The sequence below is a fragment of the Mytilus californianus genome, unplaced genomic scaffold (assembly GCF_021869535.1).
Source record: "Mytilus californianus isolate M0D057914Y unplaced genomic scaffold, xbMytCali1.0.p SCAF_3, whole genome shotgun sequence".
NCBI classification, from domain to species: Eukaryota; Metazoa; Mollusca; class Bivalvia; order Mytilida; family Mytilidae; genus Mytilus; species Mytilus californianus.
The window spans coordinates 85656104-85676190 of NW_026262679.1; the positions used below are offsets into that span (position 1 = coordinate 85656104).

The 20087-nt window shown below is 32.6% G+C and overlaps 1 protein-coding gene across 1 annotated transcript in view; it reads right to left on the minus strand.

The window, feature by feature from the left end:
* The window catches only part of LOC127735294 (potassium/sodium hyperpolarization-activated cyclic nucleotide-gated channel 1-like), a 108771-nt gene that overhangs the window by 39255 nt on the left and 49429 nt on the right, over positions 1-20087 (minus strand). The window contains exon 2 of the mRNA XM_052245421.1: positions 14797-15632. Coding sequence (XP_052101381.1) covers positions 14797-15608 — 812 coding nt within the window. The 5' untranslated portion in view covers positions 15609-15632. The remainder of the gene's footprint in view (positions 1-14796; positions 15633-20087) is intronic.

The window sequence follows — 20087 nt, forward strand, 5'->3', positions numbered from 1 at the left end:
AAATATGGTATTGTTTTGTTTTTTTTTTAAGTTTGTTATTATATTTCATGGAATAAGTGTGAACAAGAATGTACTTTGCGCTACACACATGGAATATTTTTTTTTATGTTTTGAGGAAATAAGTCTCGTAACTCTACAACGGCAATTTTTAAATTTATCACAATTAAATTTGCATTTTATCGCACTACACTTTATGTATAAATTCAAGAGAAATTGGGCCACCAAGAAACGGTATCTTAATTGTCGATTTATTTAAATAAATAAATAAATTTTCATATTTTTGGATGTCAAATTCAGAATATCTTTAAAAAAATCAATAAGTATTGTCTTCATAGAACCAAACAAGTAAATTCAGTAAAGAATCCCAGTATGAAATATTTTTTTAACATGAAGCATGGTTTTTTAGTTATGTCGATGCCAACTGATATGAACAGCAAATGGCATAGTCATGAAAACCAGTTCAGGATCAAAGTCTTGCGACAGTGAAAAGGCGACCCCTTATCCAACACTCCGGATACAGAGCCATAGGACATCTTTAGACATAACATTCCCGCAGATTGTACTCAGGGTTTTGGCGTTCATACAGGTGCGCGGACCGGACCATAGACTAGCAGCCTGGTTGCTGTACAGCCCGGACTGCACATCTGTTCAGTTGTAATGTCTAAGACGTGACTGATAGATATAAGAAGATGTGATATGAGTGCCAATGAGACAACTCTCCATCCAAGTCACAATTTATAAAAGTAAACCATTATAGGTCAAAGTACGGTCTTCAACACGGAGCCTTGGCTCACACCACACAGCAAGCTATGAAGGGCCCCAAAAATTACTGGTGTAAAACCATTCAAACGGTAAAACCAACGGTCTAATCTATATAAAAAACGAGAAACGAGAAACACTTATGAACCACATCAACAAACGACAACTGCTGAACATCAGATTCATGACTAAGGACAGGTGAAAACAATTGCAGCGGGTTCAATGGTACAAAACCTTCACCTTTATCTGAAACAATAGTGTAACATCACAACATAGAAAGACACACTATAAAATATCAATTGAAATGGCTTAACTCAATCAAAAGACATATTAACACAAGTGAACATACACTGAACGAACAAATTTGATCTATGATACAATGTAAATACAAAATCAATAAAATAAGGGATGAATAATTAAAGTAACAGTATTATACCGCTGTGAAATGTTAAACAATTTCAGAAAAAACAACAATAACCTTAAACAAAAATCCGCCATTTACAATAATTGATGAAAGAATGAGACGATGATTTATGAAGAAAAGACAAAACAAAAATGACCAAAAGATTGAATTGAAAGGCCAAAAACCATCCGTAAGATCATAATACACACAACAAAAAGCGCGTTAAATGATAAAACATCTTCTCTATATTGTAAAGCATTTACAAATGATTCGCTGTGAACAATTAGCATTCATTTCGCTACTTTTAATCAGCATACTACGTTTATAGTTCAAGCGGACAATGGATTAGTTCAAAAATTCGTTGAATGTAGAGTATTTAGTATTTTTGATGTCTTATCTGTTGTAAAATGGTTTGGTTCTTCATTACTGCGTTAATTGGGATATTTCTGTAAATGCCAAAGCCATCTTGTGTGTGTAAAAACAAGCATCTTTTTGCACATTATTTAACAGCTCGTTTATTGTGGATCTGTTTTTATCATTTTAAAGATGTTTGAGTGAAAAGAGTTATATAAATTGATAGTATTCTACTGTTGTGAAGGTCAAAACCTTCCCACTCAGAGAAACGCACAGTGATAATAGTCTGTTTATATAAATAAACAAACCAGGGAAGATTTTGTGTTTTCTTACGCGAAAACCGTATAGATATTGTTTAATGTTTTTTTTAATGAAAATAAGAAAATGAGGTATGGTTGCCAATGAGACAACTCTCCACCAGAGACCAAATGACGTTGGTAAATATAGGTCACCGCATGCTCTACAACAATGAGCAAAACCCATACCCCATAGCAAGCTATAAAAGGCTTCGAAATGAGAAATGTAAAACAATTCAAACGAAAAAACTAACATCCTGATTTATATACCAAACAATTAACAAATTTTATACAGCAACAAACGACAACCACTGAATTACAGGCCCCTGACTTATAAATTCCTTTCACTTTAAACTAATTAGTAATTTGTCCTGCATTTACAAGTTCTTTTAAGGATGATCGCTACTCTGTTTTAAAATAACAAGCTTTTTAAAAGACTGTTATAAATTGATATTTTATAAATAATGGAACTAAATAAGTAGAAAAAAGGAAGGGTCCGTGACCTTGTTTTCTAGATATAAGCCATTGGAAAATTGGCGGGAAGTGATTCTCTCTAGATTTTTTCATACATTTAACATTGGTACCTTTTTTCTTTCAAAAACTATGAAAAAATAACAAGGATCTGATAAGATATTAAAAATGGCTTTTTATATTATATTTTTAAATTATATGTAATAAAATTACGAAAAGAAAAGGGGTTAGCGGGGAAAATATTTGGTTGGCACTACAAGGATAAAACCAGAGGATTCCGAATATATAAACAAGAGGAGTGAACATCCTTAAAGCAAATACAGGTATAGAAGATGTTGGGTAAACGTCTTTGAGATAGCAATCCAATGACATGTATAACGAAATATAATTACAAGGTCAACAAGGCAACTATTTAATTGCGACAACGACTTGAATACTAGTAACCAAAGGACAGGACATATTAATTTACCATGTAAAACAAAATAGAATTCTCCAACTCTTAATTAGGGATAAAGAAAAGTCACTATAGAAAGAAAAGTCACTACAGTAATTGCAAGTCTATTCAACAGTTAGTCTATCATGATTTGAATACATAGAAATGTCGGTCCAAGTTTTCACAAAACACCAAAAAAAAGAGAAAAGAAACCAAAAAGTAAAATACAATCTGTAACAATAGACACGTGTCTTTACAATATATCAAGCTACATGTATTATATAATATTTACTTAGACAAGTTATGAATAATTAACAGAGCCTACCAAATATCTGCAACCAACTCTGTTTTTTAAAACAAAACAAAAATACTACAAAATAACAATAGACAAGCTCTGGCGACGTTTCTTACTTGGGGTTAATACATTAAAATCTAACAGGTTAATAAAAACGTGTCCAGTGTTCAACCTTCACCGTTTTATCTCGCTCAGTGGAATAACTAAAAGACAAATAGGATAAAGTACAGTAACAATCAGTTCAGAAACAAACCATTTATCTCTATCATATAGGCACATGTGTTAGTGCCGACACAAGTACTAAAAGGGAGATTTATCTTTATCATATAGGCACATGTGTTAGTGCCGACACAAGTACTAAAAGGGAGATTTATCTCTATCATATAGGCACATGTGTTAGTGCCGACACAAGTACTAAAAGGGACATTTATCTCTATCATATAGGCACATGTGTTAGTGCCGACACAAGTACTAAAAGGGACATTTATCTCTATCATATAGGCACATGATTAGTGCCGACACAAGTACTAAAAGGGAGATTTATCTCTAACATATAGGCACATGTGTTAGTGTCGACACAAGTACTACAAACCATTTATCTCTATCATATAGGCACATGTGTTAGTGCCGACACAAGTACTAAAAGGGAGATTTATCTCTATCATATAGGCACATGTGTTAGTGCCGACACAAGTACTAAAAGGGAGATTTATCTCTATCATATAGGCACATGATTAGTGCCGACACAAGTACTAAAAGGGACATTTATCTCTATCATATAGGCACATCTGTTAGTGCCGACACAAGTACTAAAAGGGAGATTTATCTCTATCATATAGGCACATGATTACTGCCGACACAAGTACTAAAAGGGAGATTTATCTCTAACATATAGGCACATGTGTTAGTGCCGACACAAGTACTAAAAGGGAGATTTATCCCTATCATATAGGCACATGATTAGTGCCGACACAAGTACTAAAAGGGAGATTTATCTCTATCATATAGGCACATGATTAGTGCCGACACAAGTACTTAAAGGGAGACACAGGAGAGAACAATAAAAAACAATGTTAAAAAAGACAGGAAACATTTTGACCAAAAAGAATAACAAAAGTCTACAAAACAGTATATAAGCAAACCAATTGAGATTGAGCAGTATCTACCCAATTAAGGTGAACACATGTACTCCGGAAGGGTTGTTGTCCTTCATTCGATGTTTTGTTCATGATAAATTAATTCATAAGAAACTTTTAGGTTCTTTTCTTAAGTGTCTGCACAAAACACCTACAATGATTTTAATGTGGCAAAAAAAAAAATAGCTTAAATGTACGTGTTGCATGGACCCGGTCGGCACGGTACGAACTATAAACTATTATTTCATTAGTTTATGATATCCGTATTTAAAATACTGTTGTAATTTTTTTGCAACCTGATTGAAATAGAGATCCTGTGTCCACGTTTCTTTGTAAGCGAAGAGTGGACACATGATATGCATTTCGATTAGATTGAATGTGTATATGAAATGGTATGAATGAATCAATTTATTATCTGTACATGTGAATTCTGTATCTCATTTTTTTGGTTTATGACGCATGCAATACAATTGAATTTCAATTATTGTTAATGATAGATTTTTTTTTTGGAGTTACTCAGTGCGTAATAAATAAAAGATTACATTGATCTGTGCATTTGTATGCATTAACAAGCATGTTGTTCTTGAAAATAAACTCAATTTATGACTTGTGAAGGAGCGAAAAAAGTTATGAACATAAGAAGATATGGTAAAACGTGAATCAGACAGTAACGAAATAATAAAAGTCTTCCAAAACTGGCTAGGGTGTCCATATGGTTATCAATGTTTGACGTCAGAGCGCCCACAAAAGGTAACAAGTTTATAGATAGGTGTAAGCATAACAATATTTCAAACCTTTTAATCATAAAGTCATTTTTAAAGGAGATTAAAACTCATCCGTTCCAAGAAATTGCATAGAAATCACCATGCATAGCAGATATATTTAAAACATGAAATTTTCAATTTAAACGTCTCGAACATATATGATGACGCTTATCCCAGAAACACGTCTCTTGCCCACGGAAATGCGTTTTTTCATTACTTATTTGGTACCGCAACTGGAGGACCATCAGTATCATCCGCCTGACATCCAGTGCTTCGGTGCTGGGATGATTTATATGATACCTAGTTTATGAATTATACAAAAATATAAATGATATATTTCGACTGTAAATTTTCAGTTCATACATGGTTTAATTGTGCTTAAACTAAGATTTTCATCTCCTTCAGACTTAGCTGACCTATGACGGGTTTGGCTGTTCTGTTTAAGCACTTCTGTTTTTATGCTCTCAAACCATTTGGGGGAGAGCTTTTAAACCTTTGGTCTCAAGAGTACCTGATGAAAGTTATAATATGCCATGAACACAGATTTGTGCAGCCAGGTGATTTATGTATAAATTTTGTTTGTTTATTCCCAGCTTATATAAATTATAAAATTTAATTGATCTGAAACTATTAAAGATTGATACACCGCCAGGTAGTTTAATATTGACTAGTAAAGAAGGTTTTGCATTGGCTGTTCTGTTTGGCTCCTTTAAGTTTTTCATGTTTTCAATCTGTTTAATAATTTTGGCTTAAAAAAATCGTTTCAAGAAACACGTCTCATGGGCTTTGAACTCATTATCATACGGCTTTTCAAAAATGGTATTCACTTTGTGAAACTTGTCTGAAAGAAAATTTTAATACTTTCTATCGAGTAATTATTGATTGAACAAATATGAATGATCTTTTACGTCATGAAATATTTCTGAAAACGATATATCTAAAATATAAATCTAAAAACATAAGTAAATAATTCGTTGACAAACGTCATATTTGTAATATAAACTTTTTGTATTTTAAGCTATCGCACTGGGAAAAAAAATGTAACACTGTTATCTATGTTGTTTGATCTGTCACACAACAGAATCGTTTTACAATGAACGATTTTTGGTATTGAAATCTGATTCTTCATGATTCTACATGACATCTTCATTTTTATACCCCCGCAAACAAAGTTTAGGGGGAATATACTAGGAATCATCATGTCTGTCTGTCTGTCTGTCTGTCCGTCCGGCTTCGTTTCCGACGCATAACTTTTGAACCGTAAAACATAGGTTAACCAAACTAGGTATGACGTTTCATGGGCTCAGTGGAGGTGTGCCATACACCTGAGTCAGGTCACTTTGACCTTTGACCCCTATGATAGTAAAACCTTGTCCAATTCGTTCCCGGTGTATAACTTTTGAACCGTAAAACACAGAAATATCAATACTAAATTTCAACTTAAATGCTTGTACAGGGGTACAAGTCCCGCTATGCAGACAGCTCTATTTATACTTGGTTAATAATAATTGTATTTACAAGCAATTGGAGTGTTTAGCTGTTAATCAATTTAAGTTCGTAAAACGTATTGTGATAGATTTCTGTACTTTCTGTCACGCCATCGGTAAGTTTTTTAACTGGTGTGAGGTCATGTCCAAAGTTAGTAAGTTAAAAAAGTCACTTGGCTACTGTTCATCTTGCGATGACGTGTCCATAGCAAGGAACATGCGGAACAGTGTCCCCACTCATTTATGGATTTGAATATTTTTTTTATTTGGACCTTTCAGTAAAAGACCGTTTGCATAAGAATGTTGATCACTTCTTTTGAATTGTTTCAAGCTTGAAATCTTACCATACAATGCACTCAGGGATAACTGAAGGATGTATGATGAGCTTTTTAATTAGCTGTTATTTATCTTGTCAGTCGTCTTTTCTGTTTTGCTCTTTCATTCTCAGTAATATAGAACAATTAGATAATATAAACATTTGTATAACTTTTTAATGACCTTGATTTATTTGAAGCTTTACCATTTATCAATCTAAGACGCTTATTACTGTTTACTCTAGCGATCCTTACAACTATTCATCCTAGTATAATACAGTTTTCTACTTGTACACATATCATTCAACATTTACACGCTAAAGGACACTTCATTATCTGATCATACTATTTTACTCTTAAAAGATAACGACCAATATCACGTAAAGGGTCATTAACCGATAAAGATCTAGACATTATAAAGCCATTCGTGTCGTTCCTGTGATATTTAAGGAACAAAAGTATTGTATCTGCAGAGTTGCCATCCTAAAAACCAATTCACGGTGGCAAGTCTTTTAAATGCAGAACTAGTATTCTTTTTCAAATGCAATTACCATTAATGTTCTAAATAAAACATTTGAAATATCTGAGAAACGTCGATTGCGATTGTTGCTAATGATTCCGCGACGGATAACCGTTACATCTAATCTCCCTTTTCTAGCGGTTTAAATGCACATTTTACTTTGTTGCGTTTGTAAATGTATAATTTGTAAAAATGCACTCATTTCTGAGAAAAAAATCAGTATTTAGTGTAATCGTTTAGATAGTTTTGTTTCTTCTGTTTACGAATTTAACAAATAATAAATTAACAAAAATACCGAACTCCAAGGAAAATTCAAAATGGAACGTCCCTTATCAAATGGGAAAATCAAAAGCTCAAACACATCAAACGAATGGAAAACAACTGTCATATTCCTGACTTGGTACAGGCATTTCCTTATGTAGAAAATGGTGGATTAAACCTGGTTTTATAGCTAGCTAAACCTCTCACTTTTATGACAGTCGCATACAATTCCATTATATTGAAAATACAAATATTGAGTAAAAAGTAGTGAGACAACAACCTTACACATCACTGCTTTTTTTTATATAATCTTTGATTTTCTGTTTCATTGGCGTATTTATATCCCCATCTAAGTTCTTTCTTATTTTTTATTTGTTTAAATGTATCCATATTTGATGATTTATAATCGCCTGGATTAATTTTTAAACTCGTGGACCCATACGACTAAATACTGCTGTTTCTGATTCAACGTTAGCAGTAGGTGTGATCAAACTTGATGACTAATCAATTTCTATAAATGATATGTTGGACATAATAGGATTATTTTTTATAAGAGCATCACGCGGAGACATACAATCAACATGAGGGATTACATGGACTCGCCATGGACATCAGGATCTGAGTATCAATACTTTTGTTACGAACTTCTTTATTTCGGTGCTGGTAATTTATCAGAAACATTAAATTGAATTTGTCCGTCAGTGCAGATGTCATAAGTTGGTCTAGCACTAAGTATACATGAATATTATTGACTTAATTAATTTGTTTTACTGTAAAAACTTTTTATCATGATCATTTAAAATTATCTATAATGTTGTTTACATTGTTTTCTGACACTTACAGCAGTGGTTCATTGTCTTGAAATTATTATCCGTGTCATTTTCTATTGGTCTATTGGTGATAGAGTCTACAGTTTTGATGGTTACTAAATGGGTCATTGCCTCGTATCGGGTAATATTGTAGATACAGAAGAGAAAAGATTACAAACTGCTCTACTGTATCACTCCTTTTTCATTCAGTTCTAACTGCGGAAGGGATAATGCGCAATGCAAAATTAATACATTTGTGTAAAGTTTAGATCGTCTCCATGGAACATATTTTGGAAAACAACTAATGCATCATAAGAACCGGCTATGAACGAGTGATAATTTTTGCCTCCCATAAACGTCTTTGATTACAATTTATGTATGGTGATTCCACTTCAAACTTACAAAATGTAATTGGCTTAGAATTACATTATTAACTATAAATATTTAGTTTTCTTGGTGTATGTTTATGCGTTGCAATTCATGTGTTTGCTTCATGTAACAGACATACACGAACTTCATATAACAAACATATGCATACTGTTATTAAGAGATAGCAATGGATTAGAAAAAGTCATATGAAATAAATAAGATATTGATTTGATATTTACTGTTTGCATGTCCTGTCTCCGATGGTGAATAATTCTGCCATTTATTTTTTTGGTTCCAGACAGATCTATACATAGACAAATGAACGTTTCAGTAGCTTACATACATGTACGCGTATTTGATCGCTCCATATAGAATGAATTAAGTTTTAAACTGCTGAATTAAGATACATTAAAATGGCGCGCTAATCACCTCTAGAAGGTAAATGGATAACTATCATATAAAACCTATTTAAAAGTGCCGTTTCTTTTCCAACCAGACAGTATAAGCATGCGAAACAGATTACCGTTTCATGTTGAACGTAATGCCTACAACAGTGAAAAACAACCCATAACGTACACCAAACTTTAAAAGGTCCCCCAAAAAGACAAATGTGAACCATATATTAAAAAAAAAACCTTCCGACCTCTTTTACCAAGTATCGAATGAAGAGGCACTAGCTATATGTATGATAACATTAAACGGTACAAATGTTACTGCACCAGATGCGCCTTTCGACAAATAATGTGTCTTCAATGATGCGTGAGGCCAAAGTGTTTATTATTCCGTAATTAATACAAACGTTGAAGAGTACATTTTAATCGAAAAGAACCGAAAATATAGCAAAATGCGGACAGGTAAAACGACCTGAGGAACTTTTGTGATCGAGTGTCCACTACAATTTCAGACACGAGGCTAGTAACACCAAGCATAATAATATGTGAACAATTATTTCGATCTACATGAGACCAAGTTCCAGAAGTTGTTACTGTAACATGATTTGAAAAAGATACTTCTGGGTGTAGATTTTTTATTGACACATCTATATACATATAAGGAGAAGTGATATAATTACCAAATGGGACTCGTATCAACCAGAGACCAAAGGACGAGGATGTAAACAATTATATGTATATTATACAAGCTATCATATACTAGTACAAAAAGAAATGTATACATTTTTGAGTGTACTGTTGCCGATCTAACTGCATTTTACACTTAATGCATAGCTTTTTTTTAATGGGCTTTTGACCATCTCTAACCTCGAACAAATAACATTTATATCTTGGAATTAATTGACTGTAAAATTAAATGGTAAAAAATAAATCAAGTTGGTGACAAAAATCAAACTATCACAATGTCCACCAATTGCAAGTAAACTATAATAATTGTCTACTCCAATATAAAAATAAGGAGATGTGGTATGATTGCCAATGTGACAACTATCCACCAAAGTTGAAATGAAGTGGATGTAAGCAATTATAGGCTACCGTACGGCCTTCAACAATGAGAAAATCCCATACCGTATAGTCTGCTATAAAAGGCTCCAACACGAAAAATATGAAACAATTCAATTGAGAAAACTAACGGCCTAATTTATAACAAAACAATTTACGAAAAACGATTATGACAGACATGAACCAACGACAAGCACTGAACTACAGGCTCCTGACTAGGGACAGGCACATCAAGAATGTCTGTTCTGTCACAATTTACAAAGTATAAATATGCCGAAAACTTTATTCCAAATTAAACTAAAATTCACCCTAAATGGGTATAAATATTTGCACTGTCAGTTGAGTTAAAAGAATAACTAGATCACAGTATAAAAAAAAACGGTGCTGTAGGTATAACAGTTGCTTTTTTAACGGACCACAATGATCTGTTTTAAAGGGGCGTTAGCTGTCAAATTCATGTTCAGCGATTTGACTCGAATTCTCATATTTGATTTATAACATACTTAAACGAATATCCAAATTACAAAAAGTCTGAAATAAACAATTAACAATGCATGGGGACAATAGTATGTATCAGTATTTCGTGTGTATTTTTGACTAGACGCCATCTAATTAACCATCGAGATGACTTCCGACGAATGCCGACGGTCACATAACCCGATATAAACATAAATATAAAAAGATAGCGACCACGTCCAATTGGATTTTTCTAGGTCTGTTTGATTTCATATTGTAGGTTACAAAGTATGTTTATCATCGTTTTTACCTTATAAGAAATATTTTTCACGGATCGAATCAGTCAATTAAATGGTTCATCCTTGTTTCACTTTCAATGTTGACATTTTTCCTTTTAATAACTAAATACATGCGTAACTTTTTTTAGAGTGGCTCTTGTATGTATTATGATTATGTTTTATTAACAATTTGTATGTCTTATAAAATGAAGAGGTGAGACTTAAATAAAATATTGTCTGGTCTTGTCTTGTCTTGCGTAACCCATCTCCAGCTAAGGGGTCAAATTGAAGGTCACATGGATACGGATTCAATGAGGTCGAATTATTCACTTGCAAGTAAATTATTCATCAATGATGTTTCTTAGCTTATTTTGACAAGATTGAACCAAATTGGCTGCTAAAATCGAATTATTATTTCACTATTTCACTTTCATTAATGATTGAACACAAAAAAAATCATGTTTTATTTTTTTGTATATCTCGTAGCTAATACCCCTTTAAGTGGCTTTGCAATGGTAGTTCCTAAATATCAGTATGTAGATAGATCAAAATCGGAATAATTGTCAAATTGTCAAATTGAAAATTAATTACACAATCAGTTATTGTGTTAATCAATAGTTTTTAATAATGAAAGGCATGGAATTGCGTACTAAATAATCAACATGCCACATAGGACACGAATGGACATCATTTACAATATGGTTAACTCATTTGAGCTGAAACAAGGAAATCCGATGTAGCATTTATTTCCCTGAATTAGTTGTGTAATATTTAATATCACCAGATAAGCTAGCTCAATTTATTACAAATATTGGTATTATTAACCTGCCGATAGATATCTGTAATTCAGTGTATGAAAGGCGTTATACCGAAGTGTACAGCTTTTCCTGTACTGATCTTTATTGAAATTTTGTTATTCCAAAGACCGACAGTTAAAGAGAAGGATGACATTGAAAAAACCATTTTAATCGCGTCACATGTTCATCTTCCAGTACCTTTTCCGGGACCACGTTAGTGTCTTTAGTCATTTCTTAATTTTTGATTTGTTGTCATTTAGAAAATTTGGTTTTATGGCAGAATTTTGATACTTTTTGTCGAATAAATTCATTTTTTAAGACTCGGGACGATGCAGAGCTCGACATGTTATAGACAATTTTATCTTTTGCTTAAGACTGTATGTTTACTTCTAGATGTCTAGTTATCCATTATTGATATTATGATTAAATACTTTTAAAATGCTCTACATTAAGATACAAATGCAAATATGGAAATATCATGTCACATTATATCATAACTGGAGGAATATTTATGTATATATAGTGAGTGTACCTCTTCGTATTTATTCATATTTATTACGTCTGTCCGTCCATCCACAATATAATCTTCAATCCACACCCTCTTAAAATTACTGAACACGAATTCTCAATAGTTATATAGTCTTTCAATCCACTTCTTCTTTAAATAATCCTTGTCTCATCTTTAAAAGTGACTCAAATGGGAGTCAATTGGCGTTTTTTGCTTTATTATGAAAAATATTTGCAATGTATTTTCTCCAATGTTATACTAGTCTCCCCTATTAATCCGTGGTATTCTTGGGGTGTTCTTCGACTTATAATTTTTCATTGTCCTTCTGGTATATTTTGCCTCCTTTTTAATTTGATTGTGAAATCTATGAATCCAATTCAAATTTCTAATCACAAGACGGATTTCGACAGAACTTAAATTACTTCCTCTTTTCACAGTGCAAATGTGTAGCATGCATTTCATTGTTGTTCCTCATTTCTAATACGAGATTTATTTAGGGGTTTATTTGAATTTGCTATCTTGTATTACTTGCCCTAGCTTAAATAAGTTCTATGGGAGAGGACATAAGCGAGCTCCAAACTTATATTAAGTATAAGACTTTAGTTAGTGTCGAGTAAGTAATAATCTGATATTCTTTATTAAGGTATAGCAAAGATAATTGAAACAAACATATCAACGAGTATTTCATAATTCAAACCAAATTTTCAACTATTTTTTTCAAGCATATAGAATACATACATTTGTCGTACTTTCGAATATACAACCCAATATTATCTACATGATTGACATTTTAGCCTTGGAAAACATGAGCTTCGTGACTATTCGACGAGTCAAACCCTTTCGAACTGATTTTTACATATGTGTATATGGTGTGCTGCTATGACACTGTCCAAGGTTATGAGACCGAGGGTTGAGCGACTGCGTTCAAAAACATTGTTAATCTTGCCACATTTTTGATGTGCCTGTCCCAAGAGTGGAGCCTGTTACCCAGTTGTTGTCGTTGATTGCTGTCTGTCATATCTGTTATGTATTGCTTTGTGATAGATCAGGGCGGTAGTTTTCTGATTTGAAATGTGTCACGTTTTTTATAGTTTGTATTGCTTTTATTGATCTTGGAAATCATATTTATTACACACTCATACTTTGAAAAAACTAATTATCTATAGCTTATATATAACCTATGTTCAAAATAGTGTCAAAAAGTAAGATATAAAGGACAATCAATAAATAGTGTATAAACAAGACATTTGGTACTAGTATATTCAAAAGGCTTGTTCACGTTAAAATTTAAAGCAAATATAAGGAATATCGACTAAATAGACAATGTAACAGATCTTTTGACCTTTCAGATCCAAACACTTGAATAATACATAGAAAATTTTCTTTGGGAACACGAAACTCAGTATTGATGTTTTATAAAACAAAATTGGCATAACCAACGTTCAAAATCAATTGCATATTAATAGCTCGCATGAAAAATTGTAGATAAGATTTGAAAGAATGCATGGGGCAGCAGCGAGTTTTAATGTGTACTTCATTAACCATCTGGCTGCTCCAAAAAGCATTATAGATTACACTATATGTAGTTTTTATACTTATGTTTGTACATCTGACTTTGCACCTTGTATTGATAGGATAACTTTAAAGATCAATCTAGACAAGGCTACAAGAACATGTAAATCTGAACGTCTAAGATGTCTTGTCTTGATTCACTATTTCACTAATTTTAACGGAAATGCACACTAAACTCGAAAAATTAATAGATATCTCTTGGAATCTGTATTTGTTCATGCTCCTATGGGAACAGAGTCATATGCTTGCTTGCTTTTGAATACATTTAAACGTTTAATCAAAAATGTGACATTGATGCATGCACAAACAAAAGCCAGATATTGTTGGAAAGATTATATCTCAATAACCAGAAAATCTTGCTGTATGGGACTATTGGGAAATGACGTAGTAAAAAGAGATTTATATTACATTTATTAAATGTTAAGAAAAGATTTAAATAAGGTATTTCTAAAAATTTCTCTGATCTACAATTTTTTTCGAAGTAGCTGGTTTAAGTCTGCATGGATGGAGATATCAACTGGAACAGAAGTGATTATGATAGAGTTTAGGCTACAAGATTAGATAGACCATCACCACTTGGCTCAGTTTTACGAAGCATTGAAATTACTTTCAGTTTCAGAAACAATAACATCAACATTTTACATTGTCAGTATTTGAAATCATTTTCCATTTTTTGTAGGCTAAAAAAAACGGTCATCAGATATGCGTACTCGAAAAAGCATTAAATTGTGTAGGAAGAAAAACCACAAAGCAAGAACATGTAAATAGTGCCAGCACTTTTATTCCCCCTGTGAGTAACTAAAATGTAAAAATTATTAATGTGAAACTGCTGCTCAGTGTTCGCCTATTAATTAGAGCGACGCTGTGAATGTCTATAAAACGTGTATTCGGAATAGACTTTGACCTTGCAGTTGTCCCTGCGCATTGCACAAGCTTTAAACCGAGGAAAGTGCCGTCAGACGTGTTGAAGAGAACACAATTACAGAAATGTTTACAATATATAAAAAGGGAATTATATCGTATACTTTGACTACCCATATACTATGCGACAGCTACTTACCTAAAGTTACTGCATGGATGTATAACCCAATTCCCAACGCGTTTATGTCGCAATTTTTCTTTCATCAAAGCATTCTTATTTCCAAAGAGTTTCATTGCAAGTTTATTATCCGATGGTTGAAAGAAAGACACAATTTGTTCCTTTAGGAATGAGGTTGGACTAGATTTTTGCTCATAATTCATATTTTCCTGAGAATTTGTAAAAAGCTCTTCCTTTGGTGTCCCATACAATGAAGTTTGATCACCAATATATTTCACTTTATTCGTGTCATTTTTATAATTCATATCTGTATTTAAGTAATCACTGTAAACAGAATCATCATCAGAATCTATTGTGATCGTTATTGACGGATTTCCTTGCTTATTTTTATTACAATTCGGTAAACACGGCATATTTGAATCTGATTTGTCTGTATGCCTTTCAATGCTCATACGTTTAAGTTTTAAACTTGGCACACGTCTGGACGGTTTTGGAGGTGTAGAGTTTCCGATTGGTTGAGAGTTCTTTCGACCTGCATTTCCATTGGCTGATTTTCCAAACTTTACTGAATCTGATCGCGTTATCTTTGGAGACAAGCTCGACACAAATTTTGCATGTTTCTTTTGTCTGCTTTCTTTCTCTACTTTATTCCCTTCGATCTCATCACTGTCTGCACAACTATTCCCATTTGATTTGTTTTTGTCCTCTACTTTTTTATATGGTGTTGCAGGATTACTCGATTCCTCATCAGAAGAATATGACAGGGGTCGTTCTCGATCATGATCACTTACGTCCAGCAAGGGCTGTGCCGGTGAATTTCGATAGCCCTCCATGATCGACGCCCGCACAGGTGGAACCTAAAATAAACATAACATGTATGTAATCCATTGTATATTCTGTTGTTTAAATGATTTAGTAGTCAACAGTCCCACAGTGTTTAAAAACGTATTCGTTTGTTTGCTTGAGTCAAAATAAACTTCAATATCTTCGTAAGATAATCAATAGTTTTGTAATGACTGCACTGCTAATTAATTTAAGATTAGATTAATAAGCCTGATTACTTAAAAGAATTGATATTAATCAACTCCACGGTTTCTTCAGGGTCTTAAGCAGCACACAACAAGAAATGGAAATTGCCAGTTTAATCATGTCTGCACGTACAGTTCATTTATATAAATATATATAATATATAATACAAGAGACTTGAAGAAATTTAGATTGTGGATTACTATAAAGCTCTAGATAACAAATTGAGAGACCTTGTAGCTTAACGATCCTTCTTATTAATCCCTAAAATTGAGAATGGAAATACCTATCTAAAGGAGGATAATTGAAACAACTTACTGTACTTCATATTTCAAAGAAAAGTACATCGAAACAATTAATTTTAGTTGTAATTGAAATCATGTAGAAGTCAAATATAATAAGAACACAACTGGTAATTGACAAAATAAATGTCTTTATGAAGAACAAACGTCTATTTTAGGGAACTTGGAAACAAAACACAAACAGTTACAATTATATAACACGTATTTTCAAGCCAACTTTGAAATATGCGATAACTCTCATTTACAAAAAGAATATCAGATATGGTATACCTTTCAATTAGATAGTTACTTTTCAAATACAAAAATAGAAGAATGTGAGCATGTCAGATGATGTAAGGCAATCATCAATCACCACAACTCTTCAGTTTTTGATCATATCATATTTTAACATTTAATTACTGGAAAGCTGCAACAACCATTTGCCACTGGACAACATGTTTATGGTTTGCGTCAGCACCGTTTCATAGCTGTGTTTAAGGTCGATTCCTTGCCCTGGTTTGGATTTACATTTTTTTTAGGGGGGGGAGGGGGGGGGGGTTTATCAGCTCTTCAGTCTTTATATTATGTTTTCGAATTTCAAATATTTTGGTCTCGCACATAACTGAAAAGACATTAATTATCGAAATGCGCATCTGTAGTAGTAAAATTGGTACCTTTAATGTTATTAATTTCTAAGCCGTTTTGTAACAGTAATAATTTAACATAACTAAAAATCGCTAAAATATGTTCAAATAACAATTTTTCCGAATAAAAATGAAGACAGGAAATCATCACATCACAAATATTATAAGGAAGTACACCACTTATTTATGGCCCCATTGCTTTCTATGTTAAATTCCTCAATTTCAAGCAGGCACAGCTCTTTTGTTTTAATTTCAAATAAAGTGACAATCAATTGCATGCCAAAGCAACACTTTATGGTGTCTTGTACTGAAAAAATCAACATACTTTTAATGGCATATAACAAAGAACTGGTTCCCGGAATTTCGGATGTACCAAAACAGGTACTTCAGATCTGACAAACAGGCAAAATGTACCCTCTTTTTAAAATTTTATGCAATTTTTTTATTATTCAAAATTAAAGGTCAAAAAGTGTTTTACATTGAAAACCAGTAATTCAGCTTTCATTTGATACCAAAATTACCTAAATATTCTACATATTTTGTAAGTTACACCCATGCGTAGGAACTATTTTGTGTTAAATATGTACTACTTTCTGTAGAGAACATTTACAAATCTTATAATCATATCAAAGATAAAAAGAATCTGGAAAGTATGCATATAAGGTGTCAGACCACCAATTCACTCCCCCTACTTTAGAACGTAAAAGTAGCCCTACTCTGACACAAAATAGTGCTTTTGATGTCATTGTTTACTTAAACTAACCAACACATTTGCAGAAACGAAACTTTTGATGAAAGGGAAATATATTTAGACCATTTTGAGCCAAAATTTACTTGTCTATGAGTTTGCATTAAAAATTGAGGATTAATGCGCTCCATAGTATACTAATTTAAGATTTCTAGAAAACCAGGGGTTATTTTTACTTGTCTTCCGAAAGGCAGTTCTTTTTTAGAAGACTTTAAACATGGGTTGAAAATTGGCATGTAGAAAGGCGATACATGTACAATTCAGGATATGACTGGTTTCTATGAAGTTAAACATAAGGTAAAATTTTAAGAAAGCTGTGAAAATTGCAAAATGTGGTTGAATAGATAAGGATCTTGAATTGGTGGTCTGACACCTATAATCTTAAAGTTTTACAAATTTTCTACTCTTCATACGACACTATAACATAATCGCATCAAACAAAAACGTTCCTATTTGTTTGAAAGGTAATTGAAGGTGTTACTATATCTGTCATAAAACATATAACTAAAGTATTCCTTTCATTGTTTTACCTTCTGTATTTAAGTCGTCTGTGGTACCGATACACTTGACTAGAGTGATTTGCTTGAACAAATTATCATTATGCGCGTTCTCTATTCATTGATTGTGATAAAAAAAAAGGGATGAGTGATGAGTACTATAAAATAAAAGATGAAGTCTCTCTAGAGTCATGTTTCCCTACAATGGTTGTCTCCCGAGAGCTATTCTTTATGATGTGAAATGAATGTTGTAAAATGTCATCTGTCTTCTTGTGAATTGAACTTAAGACACACTAAAATAAGTCATTAATTTGAACTGGAGATTAGATTCAAATTATAAGTACAATCGTATCCATCAAATAGTACTTTACTTTTGGACTTGAGGCTGAGTAAAAGGCAGATTGTCTTTGTTGTTTTAATATACAATGGAATTGTCGGCGAACAACTGACAGCATTGTAGGCACGCTTACAAGTTATTAAAAAAAATGAAAACAATACGTTATAAATTGCATGCGTCCGAAGCGCTTTTCTTGATTTACCTTCATCAGGAACGCTCAAAGCCGAATATTTGAAAGCCAAGGATGTGTAAGAACCCAATTAGTTGAAGAGCTATATGACTAAAAAGTCATAAAAAATAGCCAAATCCATCTAAGGTCAACTTTGCCTGAGGGAGTTGAAACCATTGTTTCTTTGTAATGCTAAAATTTATAAACGGACACTTTTAGAAAATTAAAGGTTTGTTGTAAATCATGTCGGTACCGAATTGACAGCATTGTAGGCACGCTTACAAGTTATTAAAAAAAATGAAAACAATACGTTATAAATTGCATGCGTCCGAAGCGCTTTTCTGGATTTATCTTCATCAGGAACGCCCAAAGCCGAATATTTGAAATTCAAAAATGTATAAGAACCGAAACAGTTGAAGAGATATATGACCTAAAAAACCTTAAAAGAATAGCCAATAATTTATAAACACTTCTCATTTACATTCTCAAGAACATTTGAATTATGTTTAAGTTGATGATAGGATTTTTTTTTATCTTTCTGTACATAGTAGTATCTTTAGCTTATGGTCTTACGGTAAATGTATAGACCAAGAACATCAACACAAGTGTTTTTACAATGATAATGATAATCAACACACAATATAAATTAATTTGTAACTGGATATATTTCAATTCACAGACTCGATCAATTGTTGTAATGCTACAGTTCTTACAGAATTTCCATATAATTCAATGGTCGGTCGAGTTGCCTCGTCGTATGTTTTCCTTATCATTTGCATGTTCAAACATACACACCATGATAAGGTAAACACTGATTGAAAACCCAGGCTTTTCCAATACGGCAAGGCAATTTATAAATTTATAAATACATAAAATAATCAACAACTTGAGTCATTGTTACACGTCCAACAATGTTTAGGAACGTTGATCGATAGTTTAACAGGCTCTGAACGTCTGAAGGAGCTATTATGTCACATGACAGATGTCCAAGTCTCATCTCGAAACATTAGTTTAATCTGCTTTGGAACATTTTGACATCTTATATGCAAGTAGTTCTATCTTTTTCCTATTATGTCTTTAATCAGACATTTCGTGTACAAGAAGAATACAGATTCATTTCGTCTGGAACAACAACCATTCCTAAAGAAAATAACAGGCCATCAGCTTCTTTATATTTTAATGAAATACTGCGTCCCATGTGTTTAACATCAATTTGTTTTATTGCTATCGTAACTGAAAACGTTATATAATATTTTTTGGTCCATTTTTCTCTATTCTTTATATTTTTTGCCAATTATTCTCTATTCTGTAAACCCCATCCAAACCCTCCTGTATGCAAATGACATTTGATGAAGAACAATTTATTACAGCGTTATTATTAGACCAGCAACTCTTATAAACAGTACATGTAAACAGTTCTTGTAAAAAGCATTATATATAGCAGTTGTTCAACAGAAAAGATTTAGATATCGGGAAAATATTCAATGCATATAAGACTATTAGGAACGCTCTGAAAATGAATCTATGAATATAACTTAATTACTAGTAGTTTCTTTTTGCATATAAAACATTTTTTTTGCATTTGTTTTATCAATATGTAGCAACATTTC